Here is a 17754-nt window from a genome sequence, read left to right as displayed (position 1 = left end):
TGTGTGTTTGAGTGTGTGTGAGTGTGTGTGAGTGTGTGTGTGAGTGTGTGTGTGAGTGTGTCTGTGAGTGTGTGTGTGAGTGTGTGTGTGAGTGTGTGTCTGTGAGTGTGTGTGAGTGGGTCTGTGTGTGAGTGTGTGTGAGTGTGTGTGTGAGTGTGTGTGTGTGAGTGGGTCTGTGTGTGAGTGTGTGTGAGTGTGTGTCTGTGAGTGTGTGTGTGAGTGTTTGTCTGTGAGTGTGTGTGTGTGTGTGTGAGTGTGTGTCTGTGAGTGTGTGTGTGAGTGTTTGTCTGTGAGTGTGTGTGTGTCTGTGTGAGTGTGTGTGTGTGAGTTTCATGTGAGGATCATATTTCAACAGTGCATCATTTTGGCCACACCCCGTCCCGACTGTTCACAGGAGAAACTCTCTCACTCGTTGGTGTTCGGCTGAAGTGCTGCTGCTTCTTTGATGGACGCTCAGACCAAATCAGGGAAAGTTTACCTGCAACCCCACAAACCTGGAAAAGTAAGTACAGCTTTCATTCCTGCTGTTTCTGCGTCGCTGTGAGCGTTCAAGAGCTGACAAAGTGGGGAGGAAGCTGTGTTTTTGATTCTTTTATGACTGTAGTAACGACGAGAAACGGACATTTCTGTAGATAACTAACTAAAACGGGAGGAAGATCAACATTTTGTCACACTTCATTTTGATTTGACGGCTGAGAAAAGGGAAAAACCGAAGATGGGATCTCCGTGTTTCTCTGGCTCGGGGAGTTTGAACCAACATGTTGAAACACAGCTTCACATTCCAGCACAACACAAAGTACACACACACGCCGTGTGAGCTCACGACTCCTTTACGTCACGAGCACACCCACAACACCAACCCGAAACTGTGACTGAAAAATGGAAAAACCACAGACGATCATTTTAATGAAGGGCGAGCTGCCAAACGTTTACCTGTAGTAACGCGTTCCTGCTTTTATTGTGAAAGGACTGAGATCATAGGTGAGCGCAGGGTCCGTACTCATGTAGGACACGCCGGATGTGACCTCTCTGATGCATGGCGTTCATAAAGGAAAGGCTCAGGCTCACGCCATCGAGGCAGAAGGTGGAGGAGTTCTACGGAGGACCAAGAGTGCCCAAAGTGAAACACATGTTTGAATGAATCCAGTGAACAATTATTCTGTAAAAAATCTAATTTAATATTTAAAGCATGTGTAAGTATTTCACTATTTAACTCATTATTTCACGGTTTCACCCATCAAAGTCAGGGGGCGGGGCTAACCCTGATCTAAAAACCAGTCAAGAACACAGAGTTTGTACTTCTCAGCTTTGAACTTGGCAGGTAGAGTCAGGAGTGTGGGCTCATGAGGACAGGAGGACAGCTCAGACTGAGACATCAGCCCTGCTTTGTTGTTTTATCCCTGCAGTGTCCACGTTGCCATGGAAACGGCTGTCTGTGAGGTTTTGTTGCATCGTGATCTGGGATCGATGCGCCATGACCTGCAGTTACAGTGTAAATGACTTCAAGATGAGCTGCTGCACATAACGATGCAATAATTAATTAAACTGTAAAACAATGAAATGTTTGAATATTTTAAATAATTTATTGATACATATTTATTCATTTCATTTGACACTCTGGGCCCTCCGTAGACACAGCCTTGTTTTCCTTTGATAAATTCTCATGTGGCGTGTCCTGTTTGTACGCAGCACGGCGCTCACGTCTCTCTTTGTCCTCAGAAATGGAAGCCGGTGTGGTTGTCTCTGACGCCCCCCAGCAGCAGTGGAGTGGGCCGACTGGAGATCCAGGATATGGGAGGTAAACAGCTCCACTCGTTATGTGAATGATGAAAATAACAGTGATAGTTTCTTATTAGTTACTGAGCGCTCACATCAGTAAAATAAGACTGAAGCTCACTGATTTCACACCAAGCCCAGTTTATTTCCAGTCCAGCTGAACCCAGACTGGGGGAGCAGGTGCTGGAGCAGCTCTGTGTCATCTCCCTGGATTATCCGTCACATCACGATCACGTCTCAGGTTTTATCCTGTTCCACTTTGATATTTGAGGTGATATTTAATACGTGACACTAAATGTCAGATTTTCACAGTTTAATCAGGTCAATGAAACGCTGTGGGGAGCTCCAGGGCCGTGCAGAGATGTTTGAAGGGGCAGGTGCTCAAGCCCCCCCGCACGCGCCTGCCGAGCTCCACCTCAGGTAACATTTACATGCAGATCCGTGCACGTAAGTTTTGGAGGAACAACATGGCGCTGATTCAATCAGCAGAGCCAGTTAGTGGCATTCACATTCAACAACAGACTGATGCTTCCAGATAGGAAACAGGGGTTCATCCTTTCATTTGTCACCTGTCGGTAGCTGGAATACACCTTTGAACAGGCGGTGGAGACAGATTTTACGAACCACTGTATTATAAAGGTAGAACATCTGAAGTGTTGGTCATAATCCTGATTACATAAGAAAGCAATGATCGCAGCAGTGGCTCTAATCCTGCACGTGCAAACATGGACTCACTTCTGGAACTGCAGCTTTGATGTTGATGCTCTATTTACAGACACAAAGTGCAGATTATAAAGAAAAACTCTCAATCATCCTCTGATGTTGTGATTCTCCAGACCTTTTCTTTACTTTACCCCTGTGGGACGTCTGCACTGTCCAAAATATTCAGCTTAAACAGAAAAACATAACTAATTAAATATTTCTTTCATGTCTTTAAGTTAAACTCGGCTTTCGTGTTCAGTGGAGACGCTCAGCACTGAAAGCCGGCTTCATATCAGTTCCTGGGGAGCTAAAAATAAAACCACACGAGCACGAAAAGGCGGGGAATCGTGTCATGTTAGGGATGCTGGTGGTGCTGAACGCATGTCATGCATGCAGCGGCGGGCCGAGCATCAGCCGCTGAACACGAGCACCGGATCTGACGCTTTAACAGAGCCCGGGATGAGGGCGATGTTATGTAAGCTCAGCGGCAGCATCTGAACAGTGAACACATGACATGCACGTTTTACGTGGACGACACACGAACATCAGAGAAGAGTTTGTGAACGAGGACCGGGCTGAAGCAGAGAAACGGCTGCCAGCAGTGGTCTTTAAAAGGTGCGATCAACGCAGAGGCCAGAAAGTGTCCGACACGGTGAGAGCTGCTCGTCACAGAACCTCAGTGCTTCCTTCAGTCCTTTCTCTGTGACCTGCACACAAATACATGCAGGGATGCTTCACAGCTTTAATGCTAACAAAGATGCTCCTCGCCTCTCACCTGCAGAGATTCATGAGTGATGATAAAGATCATAAAGCGTCTTGACACGACTGTTGCTGTGATTTGGCGCTGTATAAATGAAACTGAATTGAACTGAATCTGGGGATGAGAACAGTAATCTCTCTGTCATCTGCAGACACACCAGCTAACAATCCTCACTGCTGCCACATGTGCGACAATACTGACCCCTAGTGTTCGGTCGGGTTTTTGCATGGTGACGTCTGGTCGACTGAAACTCATCTCAGATTCATCCTGATGCCACTTTTAGCAAATTACGTTCAGCTGTGAGGGAGATGCAGTAGAATCAGCAGTGCAAGAGTACTGATGTTACAAAGGAAGTAGTAAAAGTAAATATACTTTCAGGAGTACTTAGAGGGGGACCAGAGGCCTGGGGGAGCAGCTCCTGCACTCGTCTGGACCAAGAGTTCAGATGTTCTGCAGAATCTGCTGCAAACACATCAGACGTCACCTAATTTTGTAATAATCAGCAAGTCTCAATACACGCCAAGCACACTTCAACCAAACTGAGGTTAAACATTGACTCAAGCATTGATCCAGTGTCCAAAGTCCAGCGTGTAACCGAGTTTTGCTGTTTGCTTTGCAGGTGTGTGCACACAGGAATGTTTGAGGTTGCACAGGTTCGCTGACTTTTGCTCACAAATACACAAGTGGAGTAAAAATAAGAGAAGTTTGAAGTCCGAAGTTTCTATGCAGTCAGTGTGTTTGAGCTCCAGAAAGAAAGCACGAATAAAGCTACACTAACAGGAAATTATTTATCTGGAGTTCTTCTTCTTCTTATTAGTCCTTTATTTATCCTGGTAAAATATCTCATTTCCAAGAGAGACCTGGTATCATAGCAACAAAAGTCAAAATACACGTACCACATAAGTATATAACATCCATCCATCTTCTTCCGCTTTATCCGGGCCGGGTCGCGGGGGCAGCAGCCTAAGCAGAGAAGCCCAGACCTCCCTCTCCCAGACACCTCCTCCAGCTTATCTGGGGAAATATAATCTCTCCAGGGTGTCCTGGGTCTGCCCCGGGGCCTCCTCCGGTGGGACATGCCTGGAACACCTCACCCAGGAGACCCCAGGGGGCATCCTTGTCAGATGCCCGAACCACCTCAGTTGGCTCCTTTCGATGTGGAGCAGCAGCGGCTCTACTCTGAGCCCCTCCCGGATGGCTGAACTTCTCAAGTAAACATTTTAAACAAATACAATATCCTGTACAAACATGTGAAAAATATAAAATAACAGATCAAATTTAGAGCGATGTTAAAAACAATCACGCCGAGTTATTCTCTCGTTCCAGTAATAAAACATAAAGCACAATGGTGGACAGTATCCAACCTCTTTAGGTAGCGGGCAGGTGCGTTCATAAAAAGCAGGTCACTGTAATCCAATAAAGGTCAAAAAGTTGCATGAATCAAGTGTTTTCTCACTTGGAGGGAGAAACGTAGTTTTCACTTCGACACCTCTCTCCTGCTTCTTCCCTGCTCACTCAAACTGGATGTCTGACGTTAGCTGGAGTTTAGAGAAGGTCTGCAGTGTTGTTGTCATCTGCATAGAGGCCTCAAAGACAGAGGGACGACATCACTGCTAAAATATATAGTTCAGTCCGGGAAAATCATCGGAAACATCCATGTACGAGCTGCAAAGCACCTCCACCTTCCAGAGGTTCTGCTGACAGCATACATGCCGTGTTGCCAGGTCTCCTTCTGTGCTCCAAATACTCCAACTTCTGGAACTGGGATGCCAGTTTGGGTTTTTTCAAGCCTGCTTTTGAAACATTCTTCACTTTCTGTTCTTCAGCTTCGGTGGCCTGAGGATTTCAGCTTTGCTATTAAGAGAAGACGAGGTTCTTTAAATCATGAGTGCAGTGTGCAGGAACGAGAATCAGCAGCTCCAAGGCCATGGTCCTCAGCTGGAAATGGATGGTGTGCCCGCTCTGATCCGGGATGAGTCGCTGCCTCGAGTAGAAGATTTGAAGCACCTCGAGGTCTTTTCACACATGATGGAAGAGCAGAGCACGAGATCAACAGATGGACTGGTGCGAACGCCGAACCGAGAGCCCTGAGTGTAAAAGTGAAGCTTTACTGATGATCTACAGTCACCTTCTGCTCTGGGTAGTTACTGATAATGTGGAAATGATCTTCCTCTGAAAGATGAAAGGAGGAGCTTGGAGTACAGCTGCTACTCCTCCACATCAAAAGAAGATGGTGGCGGATGCTTGGATGCCTGCTGGGATACTGGGAGGAAGCACGGAGGCAGACCCTGGACTGACCTTGAGGTTATATCTCAGCTGGCTTGGGAATGCTTGGAGTCCCTCTTGATTAGTTAGGAAGAGGTGGATGGACGGGGGGGGTCTGGGTGTCTGCTGCCCCCATGACCCAAAGCTCGATGGATGAACCGATTCACAGCAAAATGTATCTATAAAAGATGAATGTACTCCGATCTGACAAGTGACATAAACCTTCATTCTTTGCCAGCAGGGGGCGACTTCTTTGATTGGAAAAATGATTTTGAGTACAGGAGTTACATGATGACTTTATCGTGTCTGTCACTGGTCTCAGAGCTTCGTGGATAAAACAGGATGTTTATCCCTTAAATTATGAGTCAGATAAACACGAGTCTGCAGGCTAACGCAGGTCGAGCTTGTGGCTCGCAGGTCTGCGTGAGAGTGAGTATGACAGGATGATTCAGTGCTTAATCCTGTCTTTACAAACAGATTCATCTTTAAATATCACTCTGCCTTTTCCTTGTGACGAGTAATATTGGTGTTCAGCTCACTCACACACACATTTGAATCTTACTTAAACCAGAGCTCAGCCACAAACACTCCCACACCTGCGAGTGGAAGTATCGCCTGCGGCTGTTTGACATTCAGGCAAACATGTCGCCTCACGTTTCTCCACCCGGAGAAGAATCGTGCGCTCTGAGCAAAGACTCGTCGGGTGGAAACGGCCGCAGTGCAGAGTGCGCACGAAGCTTATTGTTTGAGTCGCTCTGGTTTGAGAAGAAGCCGTACAGGCCGCGTGATTTATGTCTGTCAGGCGTTCGCCGCCGACTCAGCTGTAACTCTCTGCCTGTTTGTGCACGGTGCATCCTGCAGGGGGCGATCTCGCCACTGGGGTCAGAAAACACGGGGACCGGAGGGTGAAGGTGGTCCGACTGTCTGAGTTGATCAGCGTCCTCAGACTCCCCCCGAACGCTGAGGCCTGCCCCATGGTGAGCCGTCATACTCTCACGTTTCCAGTCGTCAAAAGTCGAAAAGACGCTTAAAGCTGGTTTGTGTCTGCAGGAGAACATGTGGGCGTTCTGCGTGGAGACTCAGGACAGGACCATGGTGTTCGCCGCACTCAGAGACGACTGTGCCGACTGGGTGGACAAACTGTGCCAAAGCACGTTTCAGGTGTGAAGGACACAAATGTTCCTTCTCTTTACGTTTCACACAAATGTGCAGCTTCATGATTTCACAGCTAATTATTTAAGCTTGCTTCATTCGCTCTCTCAGAAAGGAGGCCGTCCACGCTCCAATCAGCCCCAAATGGAGGAGAACCAGATATACGTCTCAGTAGAAGAAGGTAAATTCTTTGCTTTTGTCTTCTCCAAATACTCAATTCCGGTTAAGAGCGCCCCCCATGGAACAGGATGAGCAGTTATTGCATCCCCTAGTTTTGATACGTTCACATAAACGTGAGTCTGGGAAAATTTGACACACGCTGAGCAAACAGTGAGCTACAGGGATGTACACGATACTGCAGAAATGTAATATTCAGCTCTCTCTGGCTGCTCAGTAAAAGTGGACCGTAATAACCTTCCTAACATTCAACATGCACTCTGACGTAGTGTTCAAAAACATCCTTAAAGGAGCACAGAGAAGCCGAGCCTCACACTTTTTGCTCATGCTGTCAGTATTTATTAACTGCATGTATTTAAACTGTGTTAAAATTATCACATCAGTGTTCTGCTTCGCTTTATTTGCATAGTAATGAATGACAGACTCTCCTCCCTGTTTACAGCCTCTGAGTTCTGGGTGGCGATTCAGAGGACGGAGGCAGCGACCCGCTGCGGCCTGCAGGGGGCGTACTGGCTGCAGGTGGGACGGGAGGCACTGCTTCTGAAAGAAACCCAGAAGAAGAAGGTTGTTCACGAGTGGCCGTACGAACTCCTGAGGCGATACGGGAATGATAAGGTGGGGGCGATCGTGGCTCAAGAGTTGGGAGTTCGCCTTGTAATCGGAAGGTCGCCGGTTCGAGCCCCGGCTTGGACAGTCTCGGTCGTTGTGTCCTTGGGCAAGACACTTTACCCTACCGCCTACTGGTGTTGGCCAGAAGGGCCGATGGCGCGATATGGCAGCCTGGCTTCTGTCAGTCTGCCCCAGGGCAGCTGTGGCTACAACTGTAGCTGCCTCCACCAGTGTATGACTGGGTGTGTAAAGTGCTTTGGGGTCCTTAGGGGGGACTAGTAAAAGTGCTCATGGTCACAATGTAAAGGTGCTTTTTGTATCACCTGTTGCATGTTGTTATTACATATTTCACCACATGGGGGCGCCATTTTATCAGACTGTAAGGAGAAGCAGGAAAAGTCAGTGTTTAGCCTGAGATCAGGACTCAAGCCCGACAGCAGGGAGGTTTTGGAGCTTTTTTATGGAGCTCTGAATCCGTCAGCTTTACTGGTGGCTCGATATCGTCTGCAGGCGTGCGCCTGAACAGAAAAAGAGCAAAAGTGTTACCACTCTCCAGGAACCGTGCTTACGTTTGCCCGTGTTTCACTTTTATCATTTATATAAAATGATCAAATGTGGTTGTGTTTGGTGATAATTCTTCAGCCATATCTCGCCTCCACATGCGTGTGGGTACCAGCTCTTCCTCCCCTGCTGGGTGCTGGATTAGCTTGCTGCGCCATCATGTGGTACAAAACGATGTTACCGAAAAGTCTGGCTCTCTTGCTCTGATGTTTTCACCTGAAATTCTTTCACATTCTTGTTAAAGTTCAGTTCATGATGGAAGCTTTAAGTGAAACTGAAGCCTCACAAGTGTAAGACGTTTATTTTCTCTCCTCCTCCCAGCTGACCCTAACCATCGAAGCCGGGCGGCGCTGCGACTCCGGTCCTGGAGCGTTCATCTTTGAGACGCCGCAGGCTGAGAAGATATTCGCCCTGATTCAGAGCACCATCAAACTGAAGACTTCATCGACCAACCAAAACCCAGAGGGAGAGAAGGTTGCGGTAACCAACATACAGGCTCATTCGCCCCTCCCCAAAGTCCCCGATATGACCAACATGGCCGCCATCCTGGAGAACAAGCTGAGGACAGAGGAGAGCAGAGAAGAGAGCGCACATGCTCGGGAAGATCACCCGCCTCCTATCACCCTCATGCCACTCCCACTGGTCCCTGCTGGCTCCTCTGCAGGTAACCATGGAGACCAGTCAGAGGCCATATATGCTAATCCGACTGATTGCATCCGGCCTGTAACAAAACCCCCGCCTGTCAGAGCCACGTATATCGACCCTGCGAGCGTTCTTCCTCTCAAACCCCCATGTGCCGCTCCGCATCCCCCCCCTCGCGCAGACGACCCGGATTCGATCTACTCGGAGGTGTACGACAAGGTCGGCCATCACCAGAACACAGACAACGTCCTCCAGAAAAAAGAAGAAACGAAGGTTTCAGCAGAGGGTGACGCGGTCTACGCCCAACCCGGCAGACGGAGCGAAGTGTCTCTGAAAAGCGAAGCCAAGGCCGACCCCTTCGCTCATCTTTACGCTCATGTCTGTAAGAAAGCACCGTCGTCTAGCCCCTCGTCATCCAATGACAGCACCCCCTCCTCCTCGTCTCCTATCGCCAACAGGAGCACAACAAAAGCCTCGGATTGTCCGCTTGATGATGTAATCTATGAAAACCTGGGCATCATTTAACTCTGGTGTTTAGAAAACATCTGAAACCATCATTGACATTCTTCATAGTAAAATTGTTTGAAAACTCGTGTTACCGCAGCTCAGGCGATGTAGGCTGGACGTCGGAGGAACTGCCGGTTTTGAAAGGTCAGGGATCAGATGTTTGAGAAACTTCTTGCTTGCTTCCTAAAATATGAATATTTAATCATTAAGACAGGTAAATAAATAAACCTGCATGAATGTGATTTATGTTAATGTATCTGTTTATCTGCATTTTTATAAGTTTAGCACGCCCGTGTTGCAAATTCATACTCTGACTGATTTTTCCACATAGAAAACTTCTCATACACGATTTTTACATATAAAACTGTAAACACGCTTGTTTGGTTACGATGCACAAATGTATGCTGCAAAAATGTCCCTGAGTCATGTTACATACGTGGGCCTTACTGTGTTTCTGTGTAAATATAGGAGCTATGACAGGTATCGCCATCATCTGTTACCGTAAGTGTTATTGTGCTTTATTCTAATATTGTGCTTTAAATAAAACAAATATATGACACTTTTGCTCCACTGAGTGAATCCTGGTGTTTTTAACACTAATACACATATAAGAACAGAAGATGTTTATTCACATAAGCAATCGGGAAAGGTGGAGTGTTGGCGTCGTGTTCAAACACCTGATGAATCAGAGTAAATATTTACCACACTGCACCGCTGCCTGAGGCCCCTCCCCCACCCGCCACTTTCAGTCAAGACCAGGTTCAGAGACAAACGAGAAGCAGCAGACCGGGTGAGTCCCCATGTCCTCGAGACCCCCCAGCTTTGTGGAGTCTTTCATAAACTGTTCGTGCTGAGTCTGAAGAGGGTCCCAGTGCTCACACCTCGTCCCTGTACCAAAGACACCGCGTCCCAGTGGCCCCCACGATTACAGCCTGTGGCACTGACCTCCCACGTCACAAAGACCCTGGAAAGACTCACCCTGGACCATCTCTGACCTATCAGATCAGGATCCCCTTCAGTTCCCCGCCATCATCTACCTGCTCAATCGTGTCTGTGTCCACCTGGACCAGCCGGCGAGCGCTGTGAGGTCATGTTTTTTTACTTTTCCAGTGCATTCACTGGAGAGGAGGATGTTGTCCAAGATGAGGACAATGATGGATAATACCCACTCTGTAACATGCTGGGCAATCACAGGTGCACGCTCAGTGAGAGACTGAGATTACCCATAATGCACCACTGAACGACACAGGAAATCATTCCTGCACAACTCCATCTGATGCACAGCACAGTGCAGGAGTTGCAGCCTGCAGCACGTCCTCCACAGTGGAAATAAAGGTTCTCTGTAATAATCTGGATGTTTATAACTAACATATTTGTACATATTAGAAATATTTCTTGTATATTGTAAACTTTGTAATATACTGTATTATTTAATTAGTTCAGTGTGTTACTGTGTTTGTTGTTGTGACTGTGATCACAAAATTCTTTGCAGATTAATAAAATATTATGATTCTGATTTCATTTAAGTCACACGTTATACATTCATTTATTTCCTTTAAATTTAATCGACGTAACAACCTAAAGCAACAAAACCAGAAGCGTGAGGATGGGAGGGTGGAGACAGCCTGATGCACTGATGAACTTTGACCAGCAGGGGGGGATGTGCATCACGCACAGATAAAACAGGAAGCCATCACATGACGTGCTTAGACATGTACTTCACTTCTTTACCACAAGGCGGCACTGCTGGACTTTCCAACACTCCAACATGAACTGTAGACTTAATTTATGGTTAAACAGTGAAACAAAACCTTTGTGGATAAAATGTTTTGCTTTTAAATGACTTTTCTTTGACTCAGTTAATAGAAAAAGATTCACAACACAGGACTGCTTCATATGTGGCGGTGGAGGCGCCTAAAACTGTAGACTTGGATCTGTGTGCTCTGGTCTGGTCGCACACCTGAGGGCGTCGAGGGGAAACATAGCCCTCTGTAACTTCAGCCTTTCTTTTTTAAATCAAATGTTCGTCACTTTGAGGTTATCTGCTCATCGTGTGCAGACGTGCTGCAGAGATGATCCGGTGACAGCTTTCTGTGACTGAAGCCGAACTAATGCGCGATAATCCTAAAAGAGGTTCTAGATGCAAAACCATCAGGTAATAATACAAAACGGAGGAAACATAAACGATGGTTTAGTCCTTGTTGCTTAGAAGACGTCAGCTGCTGACTGCTCAACGCCAGCCAGTTTTTTTGACGCTGTAATGCATAAATGTGACCACAAGATGGCGCTGTTACAGCCTTTATCAAGAAGGGCTTGGTCCTCGTGTTCAGTTAGGCCTTTAGAGTTTTCGTGTCCTCCCTGTGCCAGCCTGTTGTTTCCTTTCCTTGGATAAAGGCCTGCATGAAGCAGGTGACATCACGTGACTAGCTTTACCTTTGGTGTGAGGCCTTTGTGCATAAACGTCCTTCATAACTCTGATCAGATTTATTGTATCTATCACCAGAAATATGAATCACAGCAGCTTCCATCGTGGATGATGATCCGGCCGCGTGTGATAAAGCGTCTTTTATTCATCCTCTGCGCCACACGTTGGTCTGTTGATGTTTCATCACTCAGTGTGAGGATGACGTAACATCCTCATTATCCTTTTTTAATTATTTCTAATGACTTTGTGAGAGAAATGAAGACACAAACTCAGGATGTTCCCTTATTAACAAGTACACAAGTGTATTATTTCATTTTATTTATATATGCAAGCAAGTTTATGTCTTTACAAATAAAAAAGCCACTGTCTGCCCAAGCTGTTGGCACACATATGTACAAAGATGGAGGAGTGAATCAGATGAAGCCTGCTACTAAGCAACCAGAGTGAAGTACAAAAAGTCTAGCACACTATAGAGAAACAGAAAAAAACGACCTCCAACGTCCAAAATGTCCAACCTCACATAATGCATGAATCTGAAACACGCGATGATCAGTGGAAGGTCACGGACTGACATCATCAGCTGTTAGATCTGCGGCTCACTTCATGATGGACAAGAGGCACAGAGGGTCTGATCTCCCCCTGTGATTCAGAGCTGTGGGAACACGGCAAACCTCCTCACAGCGGGTTGGAACTCAGACGTCATGTCATTGAAACTCATGCTCGATCGCGCCGACGCGCTCGGGTTTCTGATCCCGCGCTCGGGATCCTGGAATGGTTCAGCCGCGGTCAGCGAGCAGACCGAGAGGACGCAGGATCAGAACGTGTCATCACACGCGTTCGTCTTTACATGTGGGTTAGACAGTCAGATGAGGAGACTTGAACGAATGGAGAGCGAGCTGCTCACGTCCTCCTCCACCCGACTACAACAGCGGGCTGAGCCTCTCGGGTCACCTGTCTCAGGTGTTTTGGTTTCATTTGGGCCAAATCTGTTCTGTGCCACACTGACAGCCGACAGTCTGGCTCCTTTCTTCTTCACCTTCAGACTGTGGACGACCAAAACTGCCATCATTCAGATTATTAAGTATTTCTGACAGTTTTGCATAAACTAACGTTTGAGTTTGCATCCGTGTTTGTGCACCGAACACAAGCCAAACTTAACACGACTGATTCGTTTGCCTCGCAGAGACCGACCTTGGTTCAGCGACCAGGAGGAGTCGGCGCACCGTCGCTGACCCAGAGACGATTCAGCGGTGCATTTGGTCACCTGGATGGTGACCGAAGGTAACACCCAGGTGAGCAGAATCAGCTCTCTGGGTCTTGCTTGCATAATGAAGCCGAAACACAGAAAGAACCAAAAGGGGAAATAAAGTAAACAGAGGACTAATTCCAAAAACAATTAAGCTAAGAAACCCTATTTTGTATAAATATTATTTTTGCATTAAAGACGTGTTTGTTAATTTATTCACGTCCTTTTTAACCAATGGCCGTTGTGGTCCTCCACATCCAGCAGCGCTGGAAGTTTGAATTCTGCATTTCCGATCATTCGTCTGAAATCCACCACGGGCTCTGAAAGCGTCCGAGCCGTGCGTTTGCGAGGAGGGCGAGGAGGAGCACGTGAGCAGAGGTGGGTGCAGGGAAACGGGTGGCCAGAGCAATACATTACACCACATCTGCAAATCCGCTTTATTAGGATAAACAATACAGAACACCATAATCATATCACTGAAGACTTGCAATCATAAATTCATGCACTTGTATGCCGTAAATTGAATGGACTTGTTGTTTTTAACGTCTCGATTTTGTCAAACTGCTACAATATATTGCTCTGGTGGTAAACAACTGAGCAAGCAAGCTAGCTTAGCAACACCATTAGCAACAGGAACGGCAATACTGCACACGGAAAAGTGGAAAATAAAAACAGCAGAACAGCGCCAGTGGAAAAAAATGACTTTTTTTTGTCTTGTTTTAATCGTTAAAATTATGACCATTGAATGCATAACCATGCCACAAACAACAACTAGAGTCACTGTCTTTTTTATGTAGTATAAGATTATCTTCATTATTATGAATTCATTCGTTTTCATCATTGTTATTTCTTCAGGTTATAACCAATGCTGCAAGACTATACACGGGTCCCACAGTGGGGATCTCAATGCACTTACACACCAAGAATAAGAGAGAGAGCTCACGATGGTCAATAAGTGCACAAAAAACTATTTTTTCTTTTATCTGAGGTTAAAAACACTGACAAGACATCCATTGTCAGGCAATGAAATGATAGAATACTGTTACTGTAAAACTAGACCCTTAAAAATACTGACCGTGTGCAGCCGGGACACACCTGAACAGGACGCGAGTCCGGCGGAGGCGCCCCTCGATGACGCCGCGGTGCTTTTTGTACTTTGGTCAGCTGCAGTTACACGAAGCAGCGAGCACGGCTTGAGACGCTAACTGCTCTTTATGTCTGCTGTAAACGCAGACGCTCCCAACACGTCCTGATTGGATGGCGTCCCGTGAATGCTTCAGCCAATCAGCATCTGTGCTGTCTAACATCAAAGCTTTTATCTGAGTTTAAACCAATCAGCTTGCACACATTTTTTAAATAAGTGAAATTAGTTTTTTAGCATTAAGTTATAAGCAGTGTTGCCAACTTAGCCAATTTGTCGCTATGTTTAGCGAGTTTTCAGCGACTTTTTTTCTAAAAAGCGACTAGCGACAAATCTGGCGACTTTTTCCGGTGTTATTGGAGACTTATTTATGACGACTTTTTGACGTGAAAGCGCGTATCGCTCTTACTCTCAACAAGCAGCGGTGCTGCCGTGGGCACCTCACCCGTGCCAAAGCGCTCACGGGTGGAGGACAGTCCTCCCCCCGCTGCTATCAGGGCAGGAGACGTTCACACCTGTGCGTCCAAACGGCAAATGAATCGTGCATGAGCGAAGCCGCTGCTCCGCACTGACTGTAACGCAGTCAGTTCTTTTACTCTTATGCTGTTTTGTGGATCACAAGGTTTAAAACTACTTATAAACACACACACACACACAGTAACTCCACCAGAGCGCCAATTTCGGGTCACTTTTGCCGGTCCAAGCCCGGGTAAAGGAGCAGGGTTGGAATTGTGACATTATATAACAATAATTGCTAAAATAAATTTAATTTGTAGTTCTAAATAAACTCTAACTGCATTTAGGACGTTTTTTACTCACTTTATGTCTCTTCCACGATGTTATTTCTCTCTCCAACAACATAGGTTACAATTAGATTAGCATGACCAATTATGCAAATTGGACGATGACGTCATTTGTCAACTTCTAGCGACTTTTGGGACAGCCAATAGCGATTTTCCTTACTGAGGAGTTGGCAACACTGGTTATAAGGTCATTAAAGTATTTAAAACACACGAGCAGGACGTCGAGCCACAAAGCTGGCGGCAAACAACGTTTTCCACGTGCTGATTGGCTGAGGCAGATGGCGACCCATCGTTGAATCACTCAAAATAACTGTTTAGAGAGTCACAACAAATCAGGATGACCAACGTGTGAAGCCAGCGAATCTGGACTTTGGTCGTCGTGGTTATTGGAGCCGAGGCGCCGGTTTAAACCTTTTACTGCGGCTCGGGAGCGTCGAGGTGTAAGTGCAGCTGTGCGCGGGGAGCAGAGGATCAGGACATTGGGACTGAACCGCCGCCCCCTCCGGACTCTGTAACCCATAGGAAATCCTCCTCCCGGCTGCTCACCTCGACTGTTTCACATATATGTATATCTTTATACAGAGTTAACGTCGGTGCAGCGCTTTAGCACCGCCCACACGCGAAAGGAAAAGAGAAAAAAAACACATTTCTTTTTTCTAATTAAATGATTTCACATTTAAAAAGTTTCAAAGATTAAAAGTTGATAATAAAATAGTGAAATGTCATCGTGAAAAGTAAAGAGTTATGGCTCAGAGTGATGGCGGTGGTGGAGTGTGTGTGTGTGTGTGTGTGTGTGTGTGTGTGTGTGTGTGTGTGTGTGTGTGTGTGCCGGTAGTCTCATCAAATCAAACCATCATGTCATCATCTTCATCTCGCTCTCAGTCATCTCTACTGGCAGATAGAGAGTCATCACCATCCTCGCCTGCACGCTTCTTCTTCTCTTGCTGAACACAGAACAAAGACCGAACAGCGTTTGGACCTGAGCCCACTGCGTTAGAAGGACGTCGAGCTTATTAAATGTGTTGACTGCATTTTTATCTGCTGATAAAACCTCGCGTGGTGAACTGCGACTGTGGAGAACTGGGAAGCTCCGCTGGTCCAGAATAACCCAGCAACCCGAGGAGAGCGTTACAGGACACGAGAGCAGCCGGCAACCACAGTCCAGCAGCTCAGCCCTGAACCATTAGCTTATTCGCTGGAATGTCGTTCCTCTTCCTCCGCCCTACAATCTGCTTCAGACACCACCACCTCCACCACCGCCAACACACAAACACTACCCAGAATTCCTGCCGATCCTCTGCCGCCGTCAGCCTGCGGTTGGTGTCGCTGATTTTTCTGACTCAACTTACAAATAACGCTTTGGTCGCATCAGGGCGTCGCCAAAGAACGCAAAACAGGAAGCATGAGAACAACGAATCGCTCGAGATGACTGGTGTATACGCTTGTGTGTGTGTGTGTGTGTGTGTGCAGAATCGCTGAAATACTGAATCATCACCTGGTAATGTTACAGCCCCCCCCCCCCCCCCCTCGTTTAAATACCCCGGTGCTAAAATCACACAGAAAGAATCCGAATAAAAATGTGGCAAAATCCCTGAAAAGTGAGAAAACGTTACGTAACAGACGGATGAGATGATGACTAAAAGACTTTGTGCTGCTAAGATGTGCTGTTTCTCAGGACGAATCACAAGTTTTTACAATCAGGGGACGAAGAGGGGGGGAGGAGGGAGCCCCGTTTCACTAGCTGCACCCCCGCTGCCACCGTGCGTGCTGTCAGCCTCAGAATAAAAAGAAGAATACGATACGCAGAAATAGAGACGCATTGAGAGAATTTGGTCGTGTTCGTGACATCGATTCTTCTGCGATCATCGGCGCTCCGCAATTAACGGGTAAAATCTCTCCTGCAGGTCGTCGTGATCGGCCCGTGGTTATGGTTGAAAACAATATAACCAAAGCTCGAGCTCAACGCTAACCTCAGGCGGGTCTCCGACCATCTGCTGGATGTTAACCAATCCAGTGCTTTTGTTTCCAAAACCCCGCCCCACCCCCCACCGCCGCAAACGACCACACGAGAAACTACGAAACAACTAATGAAACTGGGCTCAACGTGAAGAGGTCAGAGGTCAGGGAGGGAGAAAGGAGGGGGTGGGGGGAGTTGGCAAAGCTACCCATTTGTACCCGGGAGGCACAAATTTCCTCGGGGACCTTATTTCTCTGTGACACCATCATCATAGCGTGGCGAACGACACAACACAGCATGACACCACCAAACAACACCGACCATTCAGTCACATCTACATGTCTCCATGTGTGTGTGTGTGTGTGTGTGTGTGTGTGTGTTGACGATGAGCTCACGGACGCCGTCCTCATGCGTCTGCTGTAGATCGTTGCTGTTTGGAGTCTTTAGGCGATCAGATTGAAATAATTCTCCTTCTTTGGGTTCGTCCGCGGTGATTTTTGGCATTTCCTCGTTACGCTGGTTTGTGTTATGCAGTGAGAACTTTTGTTTGTGCAGCATTTTACTCTGAAAGGCCTGAAAACTCACACCATCACATTCAGAAACCTTCAGACTAAAATGTCTGACCGCTTTATGTTCGGTGAATCTGGACGATTTATCGTGTTAAACTTGGAGCAGACCAGCAATGAAGAGCTGAGGATGAGGAGGGCGTCGGTGATCTCATGGGTTTCTTATCCTCTAATTTCTGCCTACTCGTGTCTGTAAATTTGTTTGAATGAATCTTTTTCACCCGTGTGTGCGTGTGTGTCTGACAGGTAAGTGTGTGTGTGTCGTTCCTCGTGGCGGCGTGTTTATGTGTAGGCATTGAGGCGTTCTTTGGAGCGTGTAGAGTGGATGTCGTGCAGCTCCTGCTCCTCCTTCGACTTGATGTCCTCGTACTTCTGCATCCGACTGGCGTCCTTCAGGTAGCCCCAGTTGGCGGCTAGAGCCATCAGGAAGTGCACCTGAGGGGAAACGCAGGAGACTGATCAAAC

The 17754-nt window shown here is 47.0% G+C and overlaps 2 protein-coding genes across 4 annotated transcripts in view; one reads left to right on the top strand and one right to left on the bottom strand.

The window, feature by feature from the left end:
• Positions 1 to 394: 394 nt before the first annotated feature.
• Positions 395 to 10505, top strand: dok1a (docking protein 1a). Of its 3 annotated transcripts, none has more exons than XM_080881287.1 (7): positions 395 to 502; positions 1720 to 1798; positions 6365 to 6480; positions 6554 to 6664; positions 6767 to 6836; positions 7275 to 7351; positions 8324 to 10505. In XM_080881287.1, exons 1-7 carry the CDS (start codon positions 446 to 448, stop codon positions 9167 to 9169), a joined length of 1356 nt encoding a protein of 451 aa, XP_080737413.1. In that variant the 5' UTR covers positions 395 to 445; the 3' UTR covers positions 9170 to 10505. The 3 variants fall into 3 exon arrangements, with proteins under 3 accessions (XP_080737413.1, XP_080737412.1, XP_080737411.1); XM_080881286.1 differs by having other exon boundaries at positions 7275 to 7396; positions 8324 to 10504; XM_080881285.1 differs by having other exon boundaries at positions 7275 to 7447; positions 8324 to 10504.
• Positions 10506 to 11870: 1365 nt separating this feature from the next.
• The window catches only part of LOC308396170 (neuronal membrane glycoprotein M6-a-like), a 29364-nt gene continuing 23480 nt past the window's right edge, over positions 11871 to 17754 (bottom strand). Inside the window, exon 7 of the mRNA XM_080881298.1 lies at positions 11871 to 17724. Coding sequence (XP_080737424.1) covers positions 17572 to 17724 — 153 coding nt within the window. The 3' untranslated portion in view covers positions 11871 to 17571. The remainder of the gene's footprint in view (positions 17725 to 17754) is intronic.

Source organism: Rhamphochromis sp. 'chilingali', assembly GCF_963969265.1.
Source record: "Rhamphochromis sp. 'chilingali' genome assembly, chromosome: 4".
In the NCBI taxonomy this organism is placed as follows: domain Eukaryota; kingdom Metazoa; phylum Chordata; class Actinopteri; order Cichliformes; family Cichlidae; genus Rhamphochromis; species Rhamphochromis sp. 'chilingali'.
This window is presented reverse-complemented; position numbering and strand designations above follow the sequence as displayed.

What these genes read in the sequence shown, in the direction of transcription:
- dok1a (XM_080881285.1), top strand. Translation starts at nt 446, where the DNA reads ATGGACGCTCAGACCAAATCAGGGAAAGTTTACCTGCAACCCCACAAA. An exon ending in GGAGATCCAGGATATGGGAG is followed by an intron (nt 1,799 to 6,364) that starts GTAAACAGCTCC and finishes TGCATCCTGCAG; the next exon opens with GGGGCGATCTCGCCACTGGG. An exon ending in ATACGTCTCAGTAGAAGAAG is followed by an intron (nt 6,837 to 7,274) that starts GTAAATTCTTTG and finishes CCCTGTTTACAG; the next exon opens with CCTCTGAGTTCTGGGTGGCG.